The sequence below is a fragment of the Malaclemys terrapin genome, chromosome 8, assembly GCF_027887155.1.
Source record: "Malaclemys terrapin pileata isolate rMalTer1 chromosome 8, rMalTer1.hap1, whole genome shotgun sequence".
Taxonomy (NCBI): domain Eukaryota; kingdom Metazoa; phylum Chordata; order Testudines; family Emydidae; genus Malaclemys; species Malaclemys terrapin.
Window position 1 is genome coordinate 89,576,054 of NC_071512.1, and position 17,419 is coordinate 89,593,472.

Consider the following 17,419-nt stretch of genomic DNA (forward strand, 5'->3'; position numbering starts at 1 on the left):
AGGAAGGGCTCGAGCGAGATTCAGAAGGGACTTGGATATTTCGATGGATAGAAGAATACCCCGCGGGGTTAATGCTATTTGCTAACAAACTGCGGATGGCGGTGGTCACTGACCCATGCATCGCGCTTGGCACTGCTAGGTTCCCCCTTTAACACAGGATGACAAACCACCACCACAGACACAAGGAGAAGTCTGGGGGGCGAGTGAATTGTAGCCAGCGAGGGGGACTGGGGGCAGAGTTCCCAGCCTCACTTACTGAGGCGGCGGACAGGGCCTGAAGGAGTGATTGGGGCAGAGGGGCCCACGTTGGGGGTGGAGTTGGGGCAGAGGCATCCCGAAGGCAGGCGGTGACCCCACCCCACTGCGCCCGCCGGCGCTGAACGCGGAGGCCGTGGCTGGCTCCGCCCGCCTCCCTGCTTTGGGGTGCGGGCTGACGCGGGCGAGGGGAGGCTGGGCCTGGGCGGGCCGCGTGTGGCGCTCTGTGGGAACATGGCGGCGGCACGCCGAGGGACAGCGGGAGATCCTCGCGCCGGCTTCAGGCGGGACGCGGGGGAGCCGGGGCCCGCGGTGCCGCAGGGGCTGCTCAGAGCGGCCAGGAAGAACGGCCAGTTAAACCTGGCAGGCCGCGACCTGAGTGAGGGTGAGAGCGAGAGCCTGGGGCCGCTCCCCTACCCGGTGTGTGGGACTCCCCGGCGGGCGGGCGGGTGGGCCGGGCTCGCTCGAAGGCATGAAGGAGACCGGCGTATCCCTCCCCCTTGTTTAAGGCTAACCCGGCGTATCCCTCCCTCTTTGTTTAAGGCTAACCCTGGCAATAAGCGAGCTGATGGATTCTGCTCTATCTGAAGCTTCTGGACAGGCCTGAGAGATAGCGCATTATAATACTCAACTCAACTCTGGATGTTACAAAGGCATAGGTTCAAATCCAAAAGAAAAGGATGTTGCAAAAGGTGGCTGTTGCAACCAAGCACAGATTATTAAAAAAGGTCCTTTTAGAGTTTAGACAAGCAGTGGCACCTGTCTGTTCAGGAGCAGCTGGGGATTCTGTAGATTCCCAGAATTGTAAATGCCTTTTTCAAGCCCTTTCAGTTATGAGGATCTGACACCTTCTTCCTCACACTCTCCATGATGCTCAGCCAATTCAGCTGGTTTAACTACAATTTATGATTACATAAGTACTTTGGTTAAGAATGAGAGCTGATCAGAAAATAGGGGGGAAATACTAGTGAAAGTAGTCAGTTTTTTGTCCATTTCATTTGAACAAAGGTTCCAACCAGCTCTATGAAGAATAAAGTTTTAAACATTTTTGGATAACCACAGTGATGACAGTAAAAGCTTAAGGTTAAATATTGGAGACGTTTATTGTACAAATATGCCACTTTTGTTTGTGTGTAGTACCTGCGAATGTGTGGCGAATAAATTTGGATGTTCCGGAGGAAGCCCATCAAAATCTGTCTTTTGGTGCTGCTGGTCGCTGGTGGGAGCAAACAGATCTGACCAAACTCATCTTAGCCTCAAACAAACTGCAGTGTCTTTCTGAGGATGTCAGACTTTTGCCTGCTCTCACTGTACTGGATGTAAGTAAAGAACACCTGTTATCAGATTGTGCTTGCATTCTGGAAGGGTGGGGGAAGGAGTAGATTTCCTCACAGAGGTCTCAAGTTCCCCTCTCTTGTATTAAATGCTGGATGTATTAAAGTGGTATTGGTGTGTTCCTAGGGAAATGTAGGAATTGTTATAACATATCCGATTAATGGTGCATCTAATCCAGTATCCTGTTTTTGACAGTGGCCAGAACCAAATTTTTCACAGGCAGGTCCTGGATACTCCATAATGGACAATTATTTATAACTTGCCTGTGAGGACCAAAGTCCAGTCCTCCTCCTTGATAGAGATTTGCCTAGATAGTGACTTTGAGGAGAAAAGGCACCTGGGGGATCTTCAGGACCCAAAACAGAATTTTGAGTCCCTCATCTACACTCCTTCCCCACAAACTCTCTAGGTATTTATTTAGCCACCATCACAATTATCTCAGTACCTCAGGTTTCTAGTATATTAGTAATCACAAGAGCACTGCAATAACACTGTAATATCTTATGTTCTGGTACCTGGAGTGCTGTAGAGGCAATGTGCTCAGATCCTGTCAGCATGAAAGCATACTCTGATGCCCTTAACAAGCTAAAACAGTGGTACTGGTTGGTTTGGGAGAGAGTTGTTTCTTCTTTCCTGGAGGGAAGGTTGCCCTGGCAATGCCCTTTTCTGGATGGTAGCTGGCGAATAAGGGCATTTGGATAGGGTTCTTGGAGGATCACTGAAGGAGTGAAAAATTAAGGAATAGAACTTGGAGTCAAGTATCGGGGGGTAGCCATGTTAGTCTGCATCCACAAAAACAACAAGGAGTCTGGTGGCACCTTAAAGACTAACAGATTTATTTGGGCTTTCGTGGGTAAAAAACCTCACTTCTTCAGATGCATGGAGTGAAAGTTACAGTTGCAGGCATTATATAATGACACACAAAGAGAAGGGAGTACCTCACAGTATTCACAGTGGCACATGAAGAGAAGGGAGTACCTCACCAGTGTTCTCCACTGGTGAGGTACTCCCTTCTCTTCATGTGTCATTATATAATGCCTACATCTGTAATTTTCACTCCATGCATCTGAAGAAGTGAGGTCTTTTACCTATGAAAGCTTATGCCCAAATAAATCTATTAGTCTTTAAGGTGCCACAGGACTCCTTGTTGTTTTTTCAGAACTTGGAAAAACTTAGATACAGCTAGAGGTAGATACAGAAGATCAGAAGTTTGTGTGTGGTTAGGGGGAATCTCAAATCAAAGAATTCAGCTGTAGCACTTTGGGATAGACTTGCCCCCATCAAGCTGCTGGGAAGAAGAGAACTGGACTTCCCAGTAGAGAAATGTCTTTCATCTTGACTTCAAAGTGTCTGGTAAATTCTCCTCTGCCCCTTTCCTCCTGTCTGTTGGGGGGGAAAAAGCAGAGCTTTACTGCCTGTCTGCCAATGGGAGAGGGGGCCCTGTACCCCACTAGAAGGAGGCTGTTTTTTTTTCACTTTTCCCCAACCTTTTTAGTTCATCTCTCACCTCTGCTTCTCACAGCTTTTCCTGTCGACTGAGTGAAGCTTTTATCAGACAGGTAACTCTGTAGTGTTCTGTTAGTAATGAAATTATCCTGACAATTGGCACTTGTCAAGGCCCTTGTACAAAATTTTCTTTTGTATGCACGTAGCATAGTTTGTTTCTTGGCTATATTAAAAAAAAAAAAAAAAAAAAAAAAGGGTATTGATAAGCAGTTACACTTCTAAAACCTTTTTGTTTCTAGGTACATGATAATCAACTGACATCTATACCTTCTGCTATAGGATTTTTGGAAAATCTTCAGAAGCTCAATGTCAGGTAAATATGTTTTACAAATCTGAATACAGTAAATATGCGTCCAGTGGTTAAGAAACTTAAAATCTTCTAAAATTGTCTCCCTGTAATTTAAGAAAAGCTCTCTAAACCAGCACTGTGTTCAGTGTTGTTAAATGTGTTTGTAGCAGTGAAGTGAGAACTTTGTGAGTGCAGTCAGGCTTTCAATTTGATATTTTAGTGTAAAATTCATAAAATGACAAAGTCTCATTTTGGTCCTTGATTGTGCAAAGAGAATCATGCAGATAAACTGCTATGCCTAGGTAGACAAATTGCACAGGCATTGGGGTCTACCTTGATGGTTCTACTTGCAGGATTGAGGCCTTGATTTGTCACCTTTTTAAACTGTTATTGGTCAATGATTGTGTTCATTGGTTTTTCTATACACAGTTCTTCCAGCTAATTTTCAGAGCTTTTAGCCCAGTGACGTTAATCCTTACTTGTGTAAGTGTACATCTCAGACCCAAGACCCTGGATCTCTCAGGTTTCAGTTCTTAGAAGTGTTGTGACTAAGTCATATTTTTATCTGGAATGTGATCCCCACTGCTGACACTTGACACACGTAAGGATGCTTGGAGAAAACAGTGGTCTGAGCATGCTCACATGAGTCATGTAAAATTGTCGTGAAAATTTACCAGCTCAGATACAGAATCTACTCATTTGATTGACTGATAATAGAAAAATGTAATGACATTCCTTTTGCCTGTTGAGGTCTGTGGACGGGGTCCTGTCCCAATCCACCCCCCAATATCTTCTGGGACTAGTTAGTGAATAGAATTCTGGCAAGGCAGCCCTAAAAACAAACGGACAGCACTTCTTTCATGAAGAAGGCCAACATTATTTGTATTTAAACACACTCAGTGAAAGGGTGGGAGCCTCAGTCTTGGAGATGTAACTGCTCACAGAAAACATATGTTATCTCTACATTTAAATATTTTTGATGTCATAAAACTTCAGTTTGATTTCCTGATAAATGTACACTATATGTTGTTACTCCTCCTATCACATGACAAATAAGGATGTTGAAGATTACGGGCACTAAGGATGGAATTTTTCAAAAGTGCAAAGGGAGCTACGCGCCCAACTCTCTTAACTCATTAAAAGTCAACGAGAGTTGGGGATTCAATTCCTTCATTACTTCTGAAAGTCTTGGACTAAGTTACTATATATAGCAAGGTGCATTGCTTTCTGGTGATTAGGCGCTTGATCTGAAGCATACTGAAGTGAACTGAAGTCTGTCCATTGACTTCAGTGAGCTTTGGCTCAGATCCTGGACTTGCAAAGCACCTCCACAAGCCTTTATGCTCTTTTTTTGTCTCTGTATTGACCGAATTGGTTTTTGTACTTCATGAACATATTTAAAACACTGAAAACCTCAATATTTGGGTTTTGATATGATCAGGGAAGGCCTTTCCTCAGTCTTGTGGTAGTTTTTAGGTTTTCATCTATTAATTCTTCAAAGGAAGATGTGCGCTCAGTCTAACAGCTTCAGTTTAAAGGATAAAAAGTACTCTTCATATGGAATGTGTTTGACAATGAAACTTTAAAAGCTTATTCGTGTTGAAAAGTGGTTCTTACCATATGAACCTTCAGATTTGTGGACTGAAAAATGTAGGTACAATTTTCTTTAAGATGCTGTCTGGTAGAATAGCAACTAGGCAAGATTCAGCTGAAGCGTAACTTCAGATGGTGGTTTAAAGTCGTCTTGAGCAAATAAACATAGGGGAGGACAACCTAGAAAACTAACCATTAAAAATCTGCTTAATATTTATATCCATTTACATTTGTACTACTACCTTAACTATCTTGCACAGTGCTGTGTGAAACACAAATATTTCACAAACAGTTGAATTTAGAACAGGTTCATACTCATGTATCCCTTCACATTTATTATTTTATTACTAGTCACAACAAGCTGAAAAATATTCCAGAAGAGCTGACACAGTTGAAACACTTGAAGAGCCTCCTTCTCCAACACAATGAGTTGAGTCATTTACCGGATGGGTTTGGACAGCTTATCAGTTTAGAAGAGTTAGTAAGTTGCGTCTTTTTCTAATGGATTTTTTTCTTGGTTAGCTGGTTTATCTGTACTTTGCTATTGGCAGTTCAAAAAGCCTGTCTTTGACAGGGCTACCACATACACCCACTTCATAAGTATTTTAAAATATTCTAATGATTTCTGGGTATTATTGGATGTGACACTATGTCTGATTGTTATTTAGTTTGCCAAATATTAGAGCTTTTTGTAGCATCACACTTAGCTAAAGACAATAGATATAAAGTTTATTATCTTGAAGTTAATATTAAACCCTTTCCAAAGTCTTTCAAATCTGTAGCAAAAAAATCAAAGGGACCTGGGGTCCTAAGTCACTTAGGCACTTGTGAATATCACACCCCTAGTTGTTGTCATGGACAGCTCAATGAAATAATCTATCGATACATAGCAGCGGTTAAAGAAGTCAGCGAAATGTAAGGATGTTTGAAGCATGGGATAGAAAAACTACTGTATTTGACGCTACTCTCACCACTACTGGAGAACCATGTCTTCTGCTCTTGTCCCTAAACGAGGGAAACTCCCAAACATGCTACCCAACTACATTTGCTGTTCTCTCTCAGTGATTAACTTTGCACATGGGCTGTTTCTAAACACTCTTCAAAGCCATTTTGTCTACCACGTCTCAATTATTTTTTTTCCCTGCCCAGGATCTTTCCAACAACCAACTTGCAACCATTCCATCCAGTTTTGCTTCCCTAACCAGTTTGGTGCGACTCAATTTGGCCCATAACCAACTGAAGAACCTGCCAGCAGAAATCAGCGCAATGAAAAGTAAACTAGTTTCCCACAGCATTTTAAATGTCTTACAATAAATCTATAGTCTCTTATCTTGAAAGATGTTGCTTGCATTTTTATTGCAGCTGAATAAATAGGTATAATGTGAGGTACTGTAAATGGCTGAAATTAGTCATCGCTCATGGGTTCTCCTGGATATCAAACTTCAGGTTTCCGATAGCTGTCATTTCTTGATAGAATGTGAGGAGTAATGAAAGAAGAGCAAGGATAAACCTTGTTCTGCTTAGAGGCTAGTGTTCTGGTTAAGATTATATAACAGATGAGCCTTTTCCTTATGGCATATGCTGTATGGAAAACCAAGCACATAAAGGAGGTGGTGGAATTAGAGCTAGAGAAAGTATAAATGGATTACTTGTAAAAGTTCAAAGTTTAATCTTTGAATCATCTTAAATCATCAGGCTTAATAGCTATTTAAGCTAAATATGGACCGTAATTGCTGTAGCAGATAAAGAGGAACAGATAGTGTACTGATGGTAGACTGTTAGGCCTGGTCTACGTGAATAATGTAGCTGACGTTGACGTACTTAGATCGACGTACCGTGGCATCTTTGCCACAGTGAGTCGACTGCTGCCGCTCCCCCGTCAACTCTACCTGCGCCTCTCGCTGAGCTGGAGTACAGGAGTTGACGGAAGAGTCCTTGGGGCTCGATTTATTGTGTATAGACTAGACGCGATAAATCGATTCCCGCTGGATCGATCGCTGCCTGCCGATCCAGCCAGCAGTGAAGACATACCCTAAGTTTGTGTAGACTAGCTTATGATCCCTCTATACCACCTCCAATCCCGGCCCCCAAACGAGGCTTACTCTGTGGCCAACTCTCTCCATTGTCATTGAATACTTAATATTTAATGTGGATAGAGTACTCTGAAAATCTTTGAAGTCTGTTTATAATGCAGCGCTAATGTTTATAATTAGACAAACAGAAAGCTTTTGCAAACACTGAAGGTGTAGATATTTCTGAAATTGACAGCTGCCACACAAAGCTTATTTTAGAAAAGCATATTTTGGATGCCATCTGTATCTCTAGTAAGTTTTAGAATTTTTGATATTTCAGTTTTTCACCACTGAAATTATTTCTCTAGGCTTAAAACAACTGGATTGTACTAAAAACCAGTTGGAAACCGTACCTTCTGAATTGGCCAGCATGGCATCTTTAGAACAGCTTTATCTAAGAAAAAATAAATTACAGTATTTACCAGTATTTCCATCATGCAAGTTACTGAAGGTAAGTTTTGTTACAGCTTTTGTAATCGAAATGGGTTCGGAGTAAACTTTTTTCTTAACCTTACTTTGTTGTGAACATGTAAATTATCACAAATTACTTTAAATGTTATCTTAACAATTCTGTGCCTAGCATTATAGTTTATCAATGTGCACAGTAATAACAGTTACAAGTAACAGTTAAACTTAAACTGGAAGACAAATCTACAACTATTTTTAAATTTGGGAAAATAAAAATGAGGATTAAGGGGAATGACTGAAAAAAATGAATGTAATAATATGCAGTAGATATGATTTATACTAGTCTCTAGAAATGCTTTGTTGTTCCAAGCATTTTGTGAAATGATGGGCTGTCTGTCTGATCTGTACCTAGCAGGACGATGGACCTGTCTTGAGTAAGAATATTCTGAAAGCTTATATGAGAAGCACATCTCTCCATGTATAGACTGTAAATTCTATTCACATTTGTTTTATGATTTGAGAACTGCATCTTGAGTGCAGAAGGCAAAACCTAAAATAAATCCCATTGACATCTGCAAGGTGTGCTTTTGTTGCATTCTGAGAGTCACATAGATATACACAGAGTCCTATAGTGTAAACCTATAGCAAAACCTACGTGGATCAATGTGCTGTGATGTCCAAAGATCCAGATTTACTGGAAAGGAAGTTATTGCTATTCCTAGCTTTTTGTTGCAGGGAAGATGTATAGTCTTTCTATACATACAAACCATATACGCAAATGTTCGTTTGTGACCAAAATTCTTAATACTTGATGGTGCAGATTCTTGCATATTAGCTGAGTGACAGATTATAGAATGCCTATTGTGTTGTGGCTTATAAGTCTCTTCTGAAGTTTCTTAAATGTTTTGATGAGGAAAGATTTGTCTTCTGTATGTAAGTGGGGATTTTACAAGGGAACCTACCCCCTTTCTTTTCTACATACTTCTTCTCTTCCTCCCATGCTTTGAGACATGTATGCTTTGAGAGCATATCTGTTTTATTTACAGTTAGCCCCATAACTTTTTAATACTTATACTAACTGATGATTAATATCTTTGGTAGGGGACAGTAGTTTTTTATAACATGAGAAAAATATACGAAAGGGCTATGAAGGAAATGAAAAAAATTCTCCTCTTTAGTAATTAGGCCATGTTCTATATTGTACATGAATTATCTGTGGTATCTGTAACAATGATAGTGTTGTTTACTTTTCAATAACAAACCCTTCAGAAATGGGATAAGCAACAGAGCTTTAAGGACAAAAAAGATTTAAGGCTAACTTTTTCAAATGTGGATTCCTGCAGTTAGGTTTTTAAGATCAAGATTTTCAGAAGTGACTTGTAATTATGAACATTACCCCCTTCACTTTGTCAAGTTGGACACCCTAAAACGGAGGTGCAGTGTCAGAATTGAGATGAGTAAATTACATTTTGCCACAGAAATATAATTTTATGCTCTCTGCTTCAATAGGAGTTACATGTTGGTGAAAATCAGATTGAAGTGTTAAGTGCAGAGCATCTTAAGCATCTGAATTCTCTCTGCGTGTTAGAGCTTAGAGATAACAAGCTAAAATCACTGCCTGATGAAATTACTCTGCTTCAGGGGTTGGAGCGACTTGACTTAACCAACAATGATATCAGTAGGTAAGATTAAAAACCACATGCATCTGTGGTGAGGCATAACTAATGAAATCAGTCTTCATTGTTTGAAGCAGTGAATTATTATTCTAATAATTCTGTAGTTATAAACTTACATTGTGCTTCAGTATTTTTGTAAAACAACTAAATGATTTGGTTATAAAATAAAATTGAACCCTGAGGTGGTTCTTCTGATTCACTTGACCTTTTGTGGTCTTGATTCCACTACATCTTCTTTCTTACATGTGATATCCTTGTGTATCTAAGATTCGACTGACTGGTGCTAATCATATTCTACTTTTGTTGAAGTCACTCTCTGAAATGAGCTACTTCTATTTGCAGCTTGCCTTGTGCTCTGGGGAATCTTCCTCAGTTGAAACTCCTGGCATTAGAGGGAAATCCTTTGAGAACTATTCGAAGAGACATGTTACAGGTAAGTACACTTGGGAATCAAATACAGCTTGATATATCAAACTATGTTAAAGGACTTTATTAAAATTACAAAGGCAAGCTCTCAAAAGTTAGGGAATGCCAGAATTAAGGTTGATTGTGTAACCTTAATTATGTTGTCTCCTGCCATATGTATGCGTTATGATAGTCTTTAGTTACATTATTATATCCTGTCTTTTCCCACAGAACCCCTACCTTATTCAGTGCACAGGATAGATGATGATAAATTAATGAGTAGCTATTCAATAGTGTTTTCTCCTCATTCTTCAGTGTGTGACCTGCATACTATTCAAACCCTGCTCTGAATACAGAATTATTAATTTCCTTGTGGGCTTTTCTGTGGCACTGGGAAGGAATTGACTCCTTGTGGCCGGGTGCAGGTGTAGTAGATTCTCCTCTTTCTGGGTATGCCCTGCAGATAGCTGCTCCAGCCCTGTAATGGTCTGCCCCATCTTGTGACTCAGCCCTCCGTCCAGGTTCCATATTGATGTCTGCCCTTTTTGGGATATATAAAGAGTCCAGCAATAGACAGACCTATGGTCAGGCGAAGGGCTCCAGAACTCACCTGGTCGGGGTCTCAGGCTCTTGACTCTTCTTTGACTTGAAGGTCTTCTCTTGTCCAAATTCCCCCATATGAAGAACAGGCACCTGCCCTCTCCTAAGGTTCCAATTCCAGGTGCAATAGTAGGCAGCTAAATTATGCACCCAAAATACTATACTGCTGCTTCCCTGGATCACTTTCTACTAGTCCCCTCTTTCCCAATGCATAGTCACTAAAAAACTGAAATCAAAGGTAAAGTCTCAGACCTTCTGCAGGATGTCCTTCCTCTTTGGGTTTGGCAAAGTCACCACAGCCAGAAAGCTCAGGCAGCTGGACCACCTGCAGTGCTTCTTCCCCGGAGCTACATGTGAAGGTCTCTTTATCTCCATTGTCTTCCCTCCTACAGAGCTGGTTTGTTCTCCTTTTGAGCTCCTCCTCCAAGCCATACCTGCTTTACAGGTGTGGCAGGGTAGGGTTCCCCAGGCCCAGAGTTGGTTCTTAATTCCTCCTTCCTGGTACAGGGTTTGAATACTCCATCACAGGTTCTTATCACTATAATATCTGAGTGCTTCAGAATGATTGTTTACAATACCCCTGTGAAGTGAGGGTATGGTATTATCCCCATTTTACAGATGGGGAACTGAGAAATTAAGGTCAGAAGTATCCGCTAATTTTGGCTGCCCAATTTGAGACAGCTAGAACCTGATTTTTCAGAGCACTTAGCATTATATAGCACTCTGTATGTTCAGAGCAGAACTCCCATTGACTTCAGCTGCAGTTTTGTGTGATTCAGCGCTTCTGTAAATCAGACCCCAGGATCTTAAATTAGGCACCAGTAAATGAGGAACACACAATCAGTAACCACATATGAAAAGTTTGGTTTAAATGAATTTCCTAGCATCATATAGAAGCTCTGTGCCAGAGGCAGGCATGGAATCCAGTTCCCCAGAACAGCATTCATCTGCCTTAACCATGAGACCATCCATTTTCTTTCTGCAATTCTCTGCCTTGTTCACTACACACCTTTTCAGGCCGTACATTTACATGGGGTGTGTCAGGTTACAGCTCCTCTTCCAACTCCTCCAAAACCTCTTACTGAGATTCTGGTTGTGCTTCTTCCCTCACCTCTTGATTTTTGCACACCCATCTGTGGCTCCACAAAATTGCAGGACCACTTCGTCAACCTCCTGGTGTTGACCAATGTGGCCACCCATCATACCAGGAGGAGGAAGCTGGATGCGGGGGATGCTCTTTGACTGTGGGGCCTATTTCCGTTCCCTTCTCCAATCATGTCTCTGAGCAGAGTCCATTGACTCCCTGGACTCCTTTGAGGAGCAGTGGGTGCTGTCAGGGGTTCGCTGCTAGGTGTCCCCCTCTGGATCTTTTTTTTTTTTTTTTAAACCTTCGGTAAAACTGGTCATTTGTTGTCCCCAAAAATCAATTGTGGCCTGGGCTTAGTGGTTCATCCTCCTTAATTGAGGGGGCAGACCTTTAGTTATGAGTGGGCCTAAACCTTTATGCTTCAGTACTACAAGGAGTGCTTCAGCTTCTGCAATACTTCCAGTTTCTGCAACAAATGGGTCATGGGTCCTGTGGGAAAAATAGTACGTGAGCATGGAACTAAAGACTGTATCATAGTGAGTCATAAGGGGGACAAATTAAGGTTTCACAGGCAACGTTAGTTCTGGCACTTCTTAACTTTTGGATGCTTAACTTAGGAACCTTAATAATGTTCTTTTAATGTATTTTTTGTGTAATTTCCTGCGTTTTTAAAAAGCAATTGAAAAATCAGAAATGCCATCGTTTGCTATTATATTGAAACCCACATGGTTCATCAGTGGGGTTGAACCATTAGGTTCTCCACACAGACCTGTGCCGCTTGAGCTAACAGAGTAACTGATAATAAGTAAGGTGTCCAGCTGGAGTGCTGTCCTCATAGAGGATGGCAGACCCTCTTTGCCTGTGGGTTTGACATATATTAGCTGATAGCAGTGGAACGGTGAGACTCAGAAAACTTGGATTCTTCACCAGGTTCTAGAGGGGAGTGTTCTCTAGTGATTGCAGATCCTTCTGCCCTGTCTCTTCCAATCTGTCCCAGTCCTGTCTCTTCCCCATCCCTGGCTCCTTGTCTCAGCCCCATTCTTCTTCCCTACATAGTCTGTCTCCATTCCTCAAGCTTTTCATCTCAGTCTCTGTGCCTAGCCAGTCCTAGTCTCCCACTCCCAAGTTGCCTGTTTGAGTTCCAATTCCCCCCCTCCATTCCTAGTTTTTCTTGTTTCTACCCCAGCCCAACTTCTTGTCTCCTGGCCCATCCAGTTCCACCTAGCTCCTTCTTTGATCTCCCTCATCTGTTACCAGCTTCCAGTCTCCCACCCCAACCCTGCCTGGCTTCTTGTCCCAGTCTCCGATCTCTGTTTCCTTTTCCAGGTCTTTTTGCCCAGCCAGTCCCAGTACTCTCCCCATAGCCCAGCTCCTTGTCAAATGTCTTCACTTCACACCCCCCCCCCCCCCCCCCCCCAATTTCTAATCCCAATCTCCCTCCAGTTCCTCTTCAGATCTCAGTGGTATACACTCCAGCATTCTGGTACAAATTTTTCCCCTCAGCACCTTTCAGTCCAAGTCTCCTCCATCACCAGCTCCCAATCCCGGTCTCCTTGCTCAACCAGTCCCAGCTTCCCTTCCCCCTTGGACTTTCAATCCCAGTCTCCATCCTCCCCCAACTCCCAGTCACAGTTTCTCTCTTCCCCTCCTCTCCCGTCCCAATCTCACTAGGCTCCTTGTCCCATCCTTTCCCTTCTGCTAGTCCAGCTCTTGTCCCCTCTGCATTCCAGTTAGGTTCCCTTCTCCATGCTGCCTGGGTGTCAGCAAGGAGATCACTGAGAGCATTTCAAATACAGGCTACATTTCCTAACCTTGCAGCAGCCAGAGGTGGCAATTAAAGGAAAAATCTGGCTTCACCCCTGTATCCTGGAGCAGGCAGGCACTTTGTGGGGAAGAGTGTACAGAAAACTGAACTGATCACTCTGTGAGGAACTCTCTACTGAGCTTGTATGAACTGAGATTTTTTTCAAGGGCTTATTACATTTAGCCGAATCTGGGTTGATGTTCACAGGAACAGCCAAAGGCCCACCCCTGCCAAATTTCAAGTCTTTGCTCCAAAGCATGAAGGCATTAGAGCTTTTTAAAGAAAAGGTTACCATAATATTTTAACATTGGCAAAACAATGTGGTTTTCTCTGACTTAATTGTTGGAAATGATTGACATTTTCCCCCAAAAATTAGCCTGAGGCAGATACCAAACATGGAAATCTTCAGCCCAAATGGTTGAAGTTTTTGGCAAAGTTGATAATCAACTGAAAACATGATGATATAGTGGGAAGTGTCAGGCAACCTTAATAACATGCAGTGCTATGAGTTTTCCCTACAATACTGACCCTTTTCATTCATTGTTTCCAATAAAATTTCAGAAATACAAATGCTTTTATCTTCATGTTTTTTCTCTGCATTTTTAGAAAGGCACCCAAGAACTCCTGAAGTATCTGAGAAGCAAAATCCAAGGTACAGTATTACTTTGCAATATATGTTGAAAGAAGAGACTTTTTTTTTTTTTTTTTTTTTAATCTGTTGTGGCTTTAAATGCATTAGAACTTAGAACAGTTGCCCTGTTTATCTTGTCCAGTTCTCCTAATATGATTAGCAGTGCTCTTTTTCCACAACAATTTGCTTTTATAATTTAACACTGATGTTCCTTTCCTCATTTTCACAGAGGATGACACCAATTTGACTATATCCAAATAATAAGAATTTGTTCTGGGGTATTTAGAATAATAATTTAAATTGCTTTCCTCTTGTGGTTGTATGAGTTTATGGCCTCTAAACTCTGCAGAAGGAATTCAGATGGTAGCTTTTCCTCTGAACCTCCTAGTTGACCTACATCCTGCAGTTCACCATTTTTAAGCTCCTTCATCTCCCCAGTGGCTTGATTGTACAGTGAGAAATGCTGATCCTCTATTTGAGTGTTAATTGTACTTGCAAAATAACATTACCCTCGGGATTACAAATTTAAACTGCCCAAGGTAGGTGTATGTGTAGGTGAGTCTGCCTTAAATAATCTTTTATGACATGAGGACTTACTTTAGCTAATTAAGAATGTAAACAGTATTTTTGGATTGCCTGAAACTAAACATTCAAATCCAGGTCCATCTGAACTGGCTTCTCCCCATTTAGTAGTTTATTTCCATTAGCGATGTTGTGGCTAACATAAAAATCTTTAAACTAGAGAATTAGATTGAATGTTTCAGGAGAGTTATTTCTCTGGACAGCCAGTTTGAAATTTTGGTGGGGTACTTTCCCCTTATGTTGAATAGAGAAAACTGATTTGATCTTGGAAGACATAGATGCTACATTTGAATCTAGCCTCTACCTCTCTGGATAGGAGAGTCAAAACGCTACGTAATAGTATGAAAGACCGTGGATAAAATTTTCAAAAGCACCTAAGTGAAAAATAAGAAAATAGATTGGGGGTGGGGGGGTGGGAACTGAGCCCTAGCCACCCCATTACCTGTGCTTGTTTCTGCTCTTTTCAAGAGAGAAAATGTGCACCAGGAACCTTTCTAACCTATTTCTTAGGATCTTTCATTTAAATGTGTCTGTCATAAAGCTAATGGAAAAAATATGGTAGTATGCCTGAAAACAAATTAAATGATCTAGTTATTTGATTTACATGGTAAATAAATTACCTCATACACTTAGGAATTTAGAGAAACTTTCTCCATCTAATATAGAAGGGTCCTTGGTAGCTTATAGCCTGAGCATAGCTGTTTGAATACACATACTCAGGACCATTTTTCCTTTTAGTATAATACCTTTCACTGACTATGTATGGTTGATTTATTCCTTTTTATAATGTGTTTATCTCTTTGCACCAGAAGATGGCAGTATTAAACAATCAGTTCAGTGCCTTGTACAGGGTTGCACATGGCTTTTGAAATGTCAGGTTCTTTGATATTGTCCTGAAAAATTAAATACTTGCACTAACTGGATAAAGTGAGTATGGATATAGGTAGTTTATCAGACTCACTTAGTTTATATAAGAATGCTATGTTGTAGATGATAAAGTTAGTTATACTTACACTTATTGCAATATCTGTCTAGGTATTGCACCTGTTACTAGGAGGTCTGAGAGCTAGATAAACTGATGACTGCAGCAGTCCTGTTTCATAGAAGTTTGGCTTGAAAAATAGTGCATGTTGTTGTTTTTGACCCCTCTGTAGTAAAAGCGTGACTGGATGTGTTAAAAGATAGGAAACAAAGGGTAGGTTTGAATGGTCAGCTTTCAGAATGGAGAGAGGTAAATAGTGGTGTCCCTCAGGGGTCTGTTCTGGGACCAGTCCTATTCAACATACTCATAAATGATCTGGAAAAAGGGGTAAACAGTGAGGTGGCAAAATTTGCAGATGATACAAAATTACTAAAGATAGTTAAGACCCATGTAGACTGTGAAGAGCTACAAAAGGATCTCTCAAAACTGCGTGACTGGGCAACAAAATGGCAGATGAAATGCAAAGTAATACACATTGGAAAGCATAATCCCAACTATACATACAAAATTATGGGGTCTAAATTAGCTGTTACCACTCAAGAAAGAGATCTTGGAGTCATTGTGGATAGTTCTCTGAAAACATCCACTCAATGTGCAGTGGCAGTCAAAAAAGCGAACAGAATGCTGGGAATAATTAAGAAAGGGATAGATAATACGACAGAAAATATCATGTTGCCTCTGTATAAATCCATGGTATGCCCACATCTTGAATACTGTGTGCGGATGTGGTTGCCCCATTTCAAAAAAGATATATTGGAATTGGAAAAGGTTCAGAAAATGGCAACAAATATGATTAGGGGAATGGAATGGCTTCTGTATGAGAGAGATTAATAAGACTGGGGACTTTTCAGCTTGGAAAAGAGATGGCTAAGGGGAGATATGATTGAGGTCTATAAAATCATGACTGGTGTAGAGAAAGTAGATAAGGAAGTGTTGTTTACTACTTCTCATAACACAAGAACTAGGGGGTCACCAAATGAAATTAATAGGCAGCAGGTTTAAAACAAATAAAAGGAAGTATTTGTTCACACAATGCACAGTCAACCTGTGGAACTCCTTGCAGAGGATGTTGTGAAGCCCACAACCATAACAGGGTTCAAAAAAGAACTAGATGAATTCATGGAGGATAGGTCCAGCAATGGCTATTAGCCAGGACGGCCAGGAATGGTGTCCCTAGCCTCTGTTTGCCAGAAGCTGGGAGTGAGTGACAGGATGGATCACTTGATGATTACCTGTTCTGTTCATTCCCTCTGGGGCACCTGGCACTGGCCACTGTCGGAAGACAGCATACAGGGCTAGATGGACCTTTGGTCTGACCCAGTAGAGCCATTCTTATGTTCATCTATATCTGCTCCCATACATTTTTTCATAAGTGCTGCTTAAAGTCTGTATAGTTTCCTTTCTTAGTGGAAACTAGGCTTAGAATATAGTTGTACTTTGACAGATTCTTATACTAACCCCTGGGTACATGGTGTCTTAAAGCCTGTTGCCACAGCTCCAATAATGCACAGTTATAGATTTGGATTCTTTAATTCTCTGGATTTACTAAAGAGATACATTCCAGACTGTTCTCTAACCACTGATGCAGTTTTCCTCAAGATGACCGATAACAAACAGTAGGAACTCTAGAGATAGGGTACTACATGTGTGCTTATACAAGTATTAACATCTATTAAATGCTGTTTTTTACATGTATGGTTATGTTTTCTCTAGATGATATAACTAGCCCAAGTGAGGGGTCTCCTGTGACAGCCATGACTCTTCCAAGTGAGTCAAGGATTAACATTCATGCCATAACTGCATTAAAAGTATTAGAATATAGGTATGTGTTTCACAAGGCTATCTATTTCTAGAACTGTAAGAATCCTTTCTTGTTTTACATTTCCTTTGTTTTCAGACTCAGTGCTAGAGCTGGTCAAAATATTTTTGATGAAACTTTTTTCTGTAAAAAAACATTGTTTTATCAAAACTGAAACATTTTGTGGAAATGTATCAGTTTGGACAAAAATTTCATCAAGAAGATTTCTTGGGTCAAGACAGCCAGAGAGCCAGGCACTCATCCAGAACTGCCCAGTGATTAGGACATACACCTAGGATGTGTGGGATGTCTACTCTGCAATTAGACACCCATGGTTGGCCCATGTCAGCTGACAGGCTCGTGGCACTCAGGCTGCAGGGCTCTTTAATTGCAGTG

The 17,419-nt window shown here is 41.2% G+C and overlaps 1 protein-coding gene across 1 annotated transcript in view; it reads left to right on the forward strand.

Annotated features, from left to right (window-relative positions):
* The first annotated feature begins 376 nt into the window (after positions 1 to 376).
* The window catches only part of LRRC40 (leucine rich repeat containing 40), a 31,880-nt gene continuing 14,837 nt past the window's right edge, over positions 377 to 17,419 (forward strand). The window contains exons 1-10 of the mRNA XM_054037103.1: positions 377 to 640; positions 1,393 to 1,574; positions 3,336 to 3,409; positions 5,330 to 5,459; positions 6,128 to 6,251; positions 7,359 to 7,501; positions 8,968 to 9,140; positions 9,477 to 9,567; positions 13,637 to 13,682; positions 16,939 to 17,047. Of these exons, the coding sequence (XP_053893078.1) occupies positions 490 to 640; positions 1,393 to 1,574; positions 3,336 to 3,409; positions 5,330 to 5,459; positions 6,128 to 6,251; positions 7,359 to 7,501; positions 8,968 to 9,140; positions 9,477 to 9,567; positions 13,637 to 13,682; positions 16,939 to 17,047 (1,223 nt within the window). The 5' untranslated portion in view covers positions 377 to 489. The remainder of the gene's footprint in view (positions 641 to 1,392; positions 1,575 to 3,335; positions 3,410 to 5,329; positions 5,460 to 6,127; positions 6,252 to 7,358; positions 7,502 to 8,967; positions 9,141 to 9,476; positions 9,568 to 13,636; positions 13,683 to 16,938; positions 17,048 to 17,419) is intronic.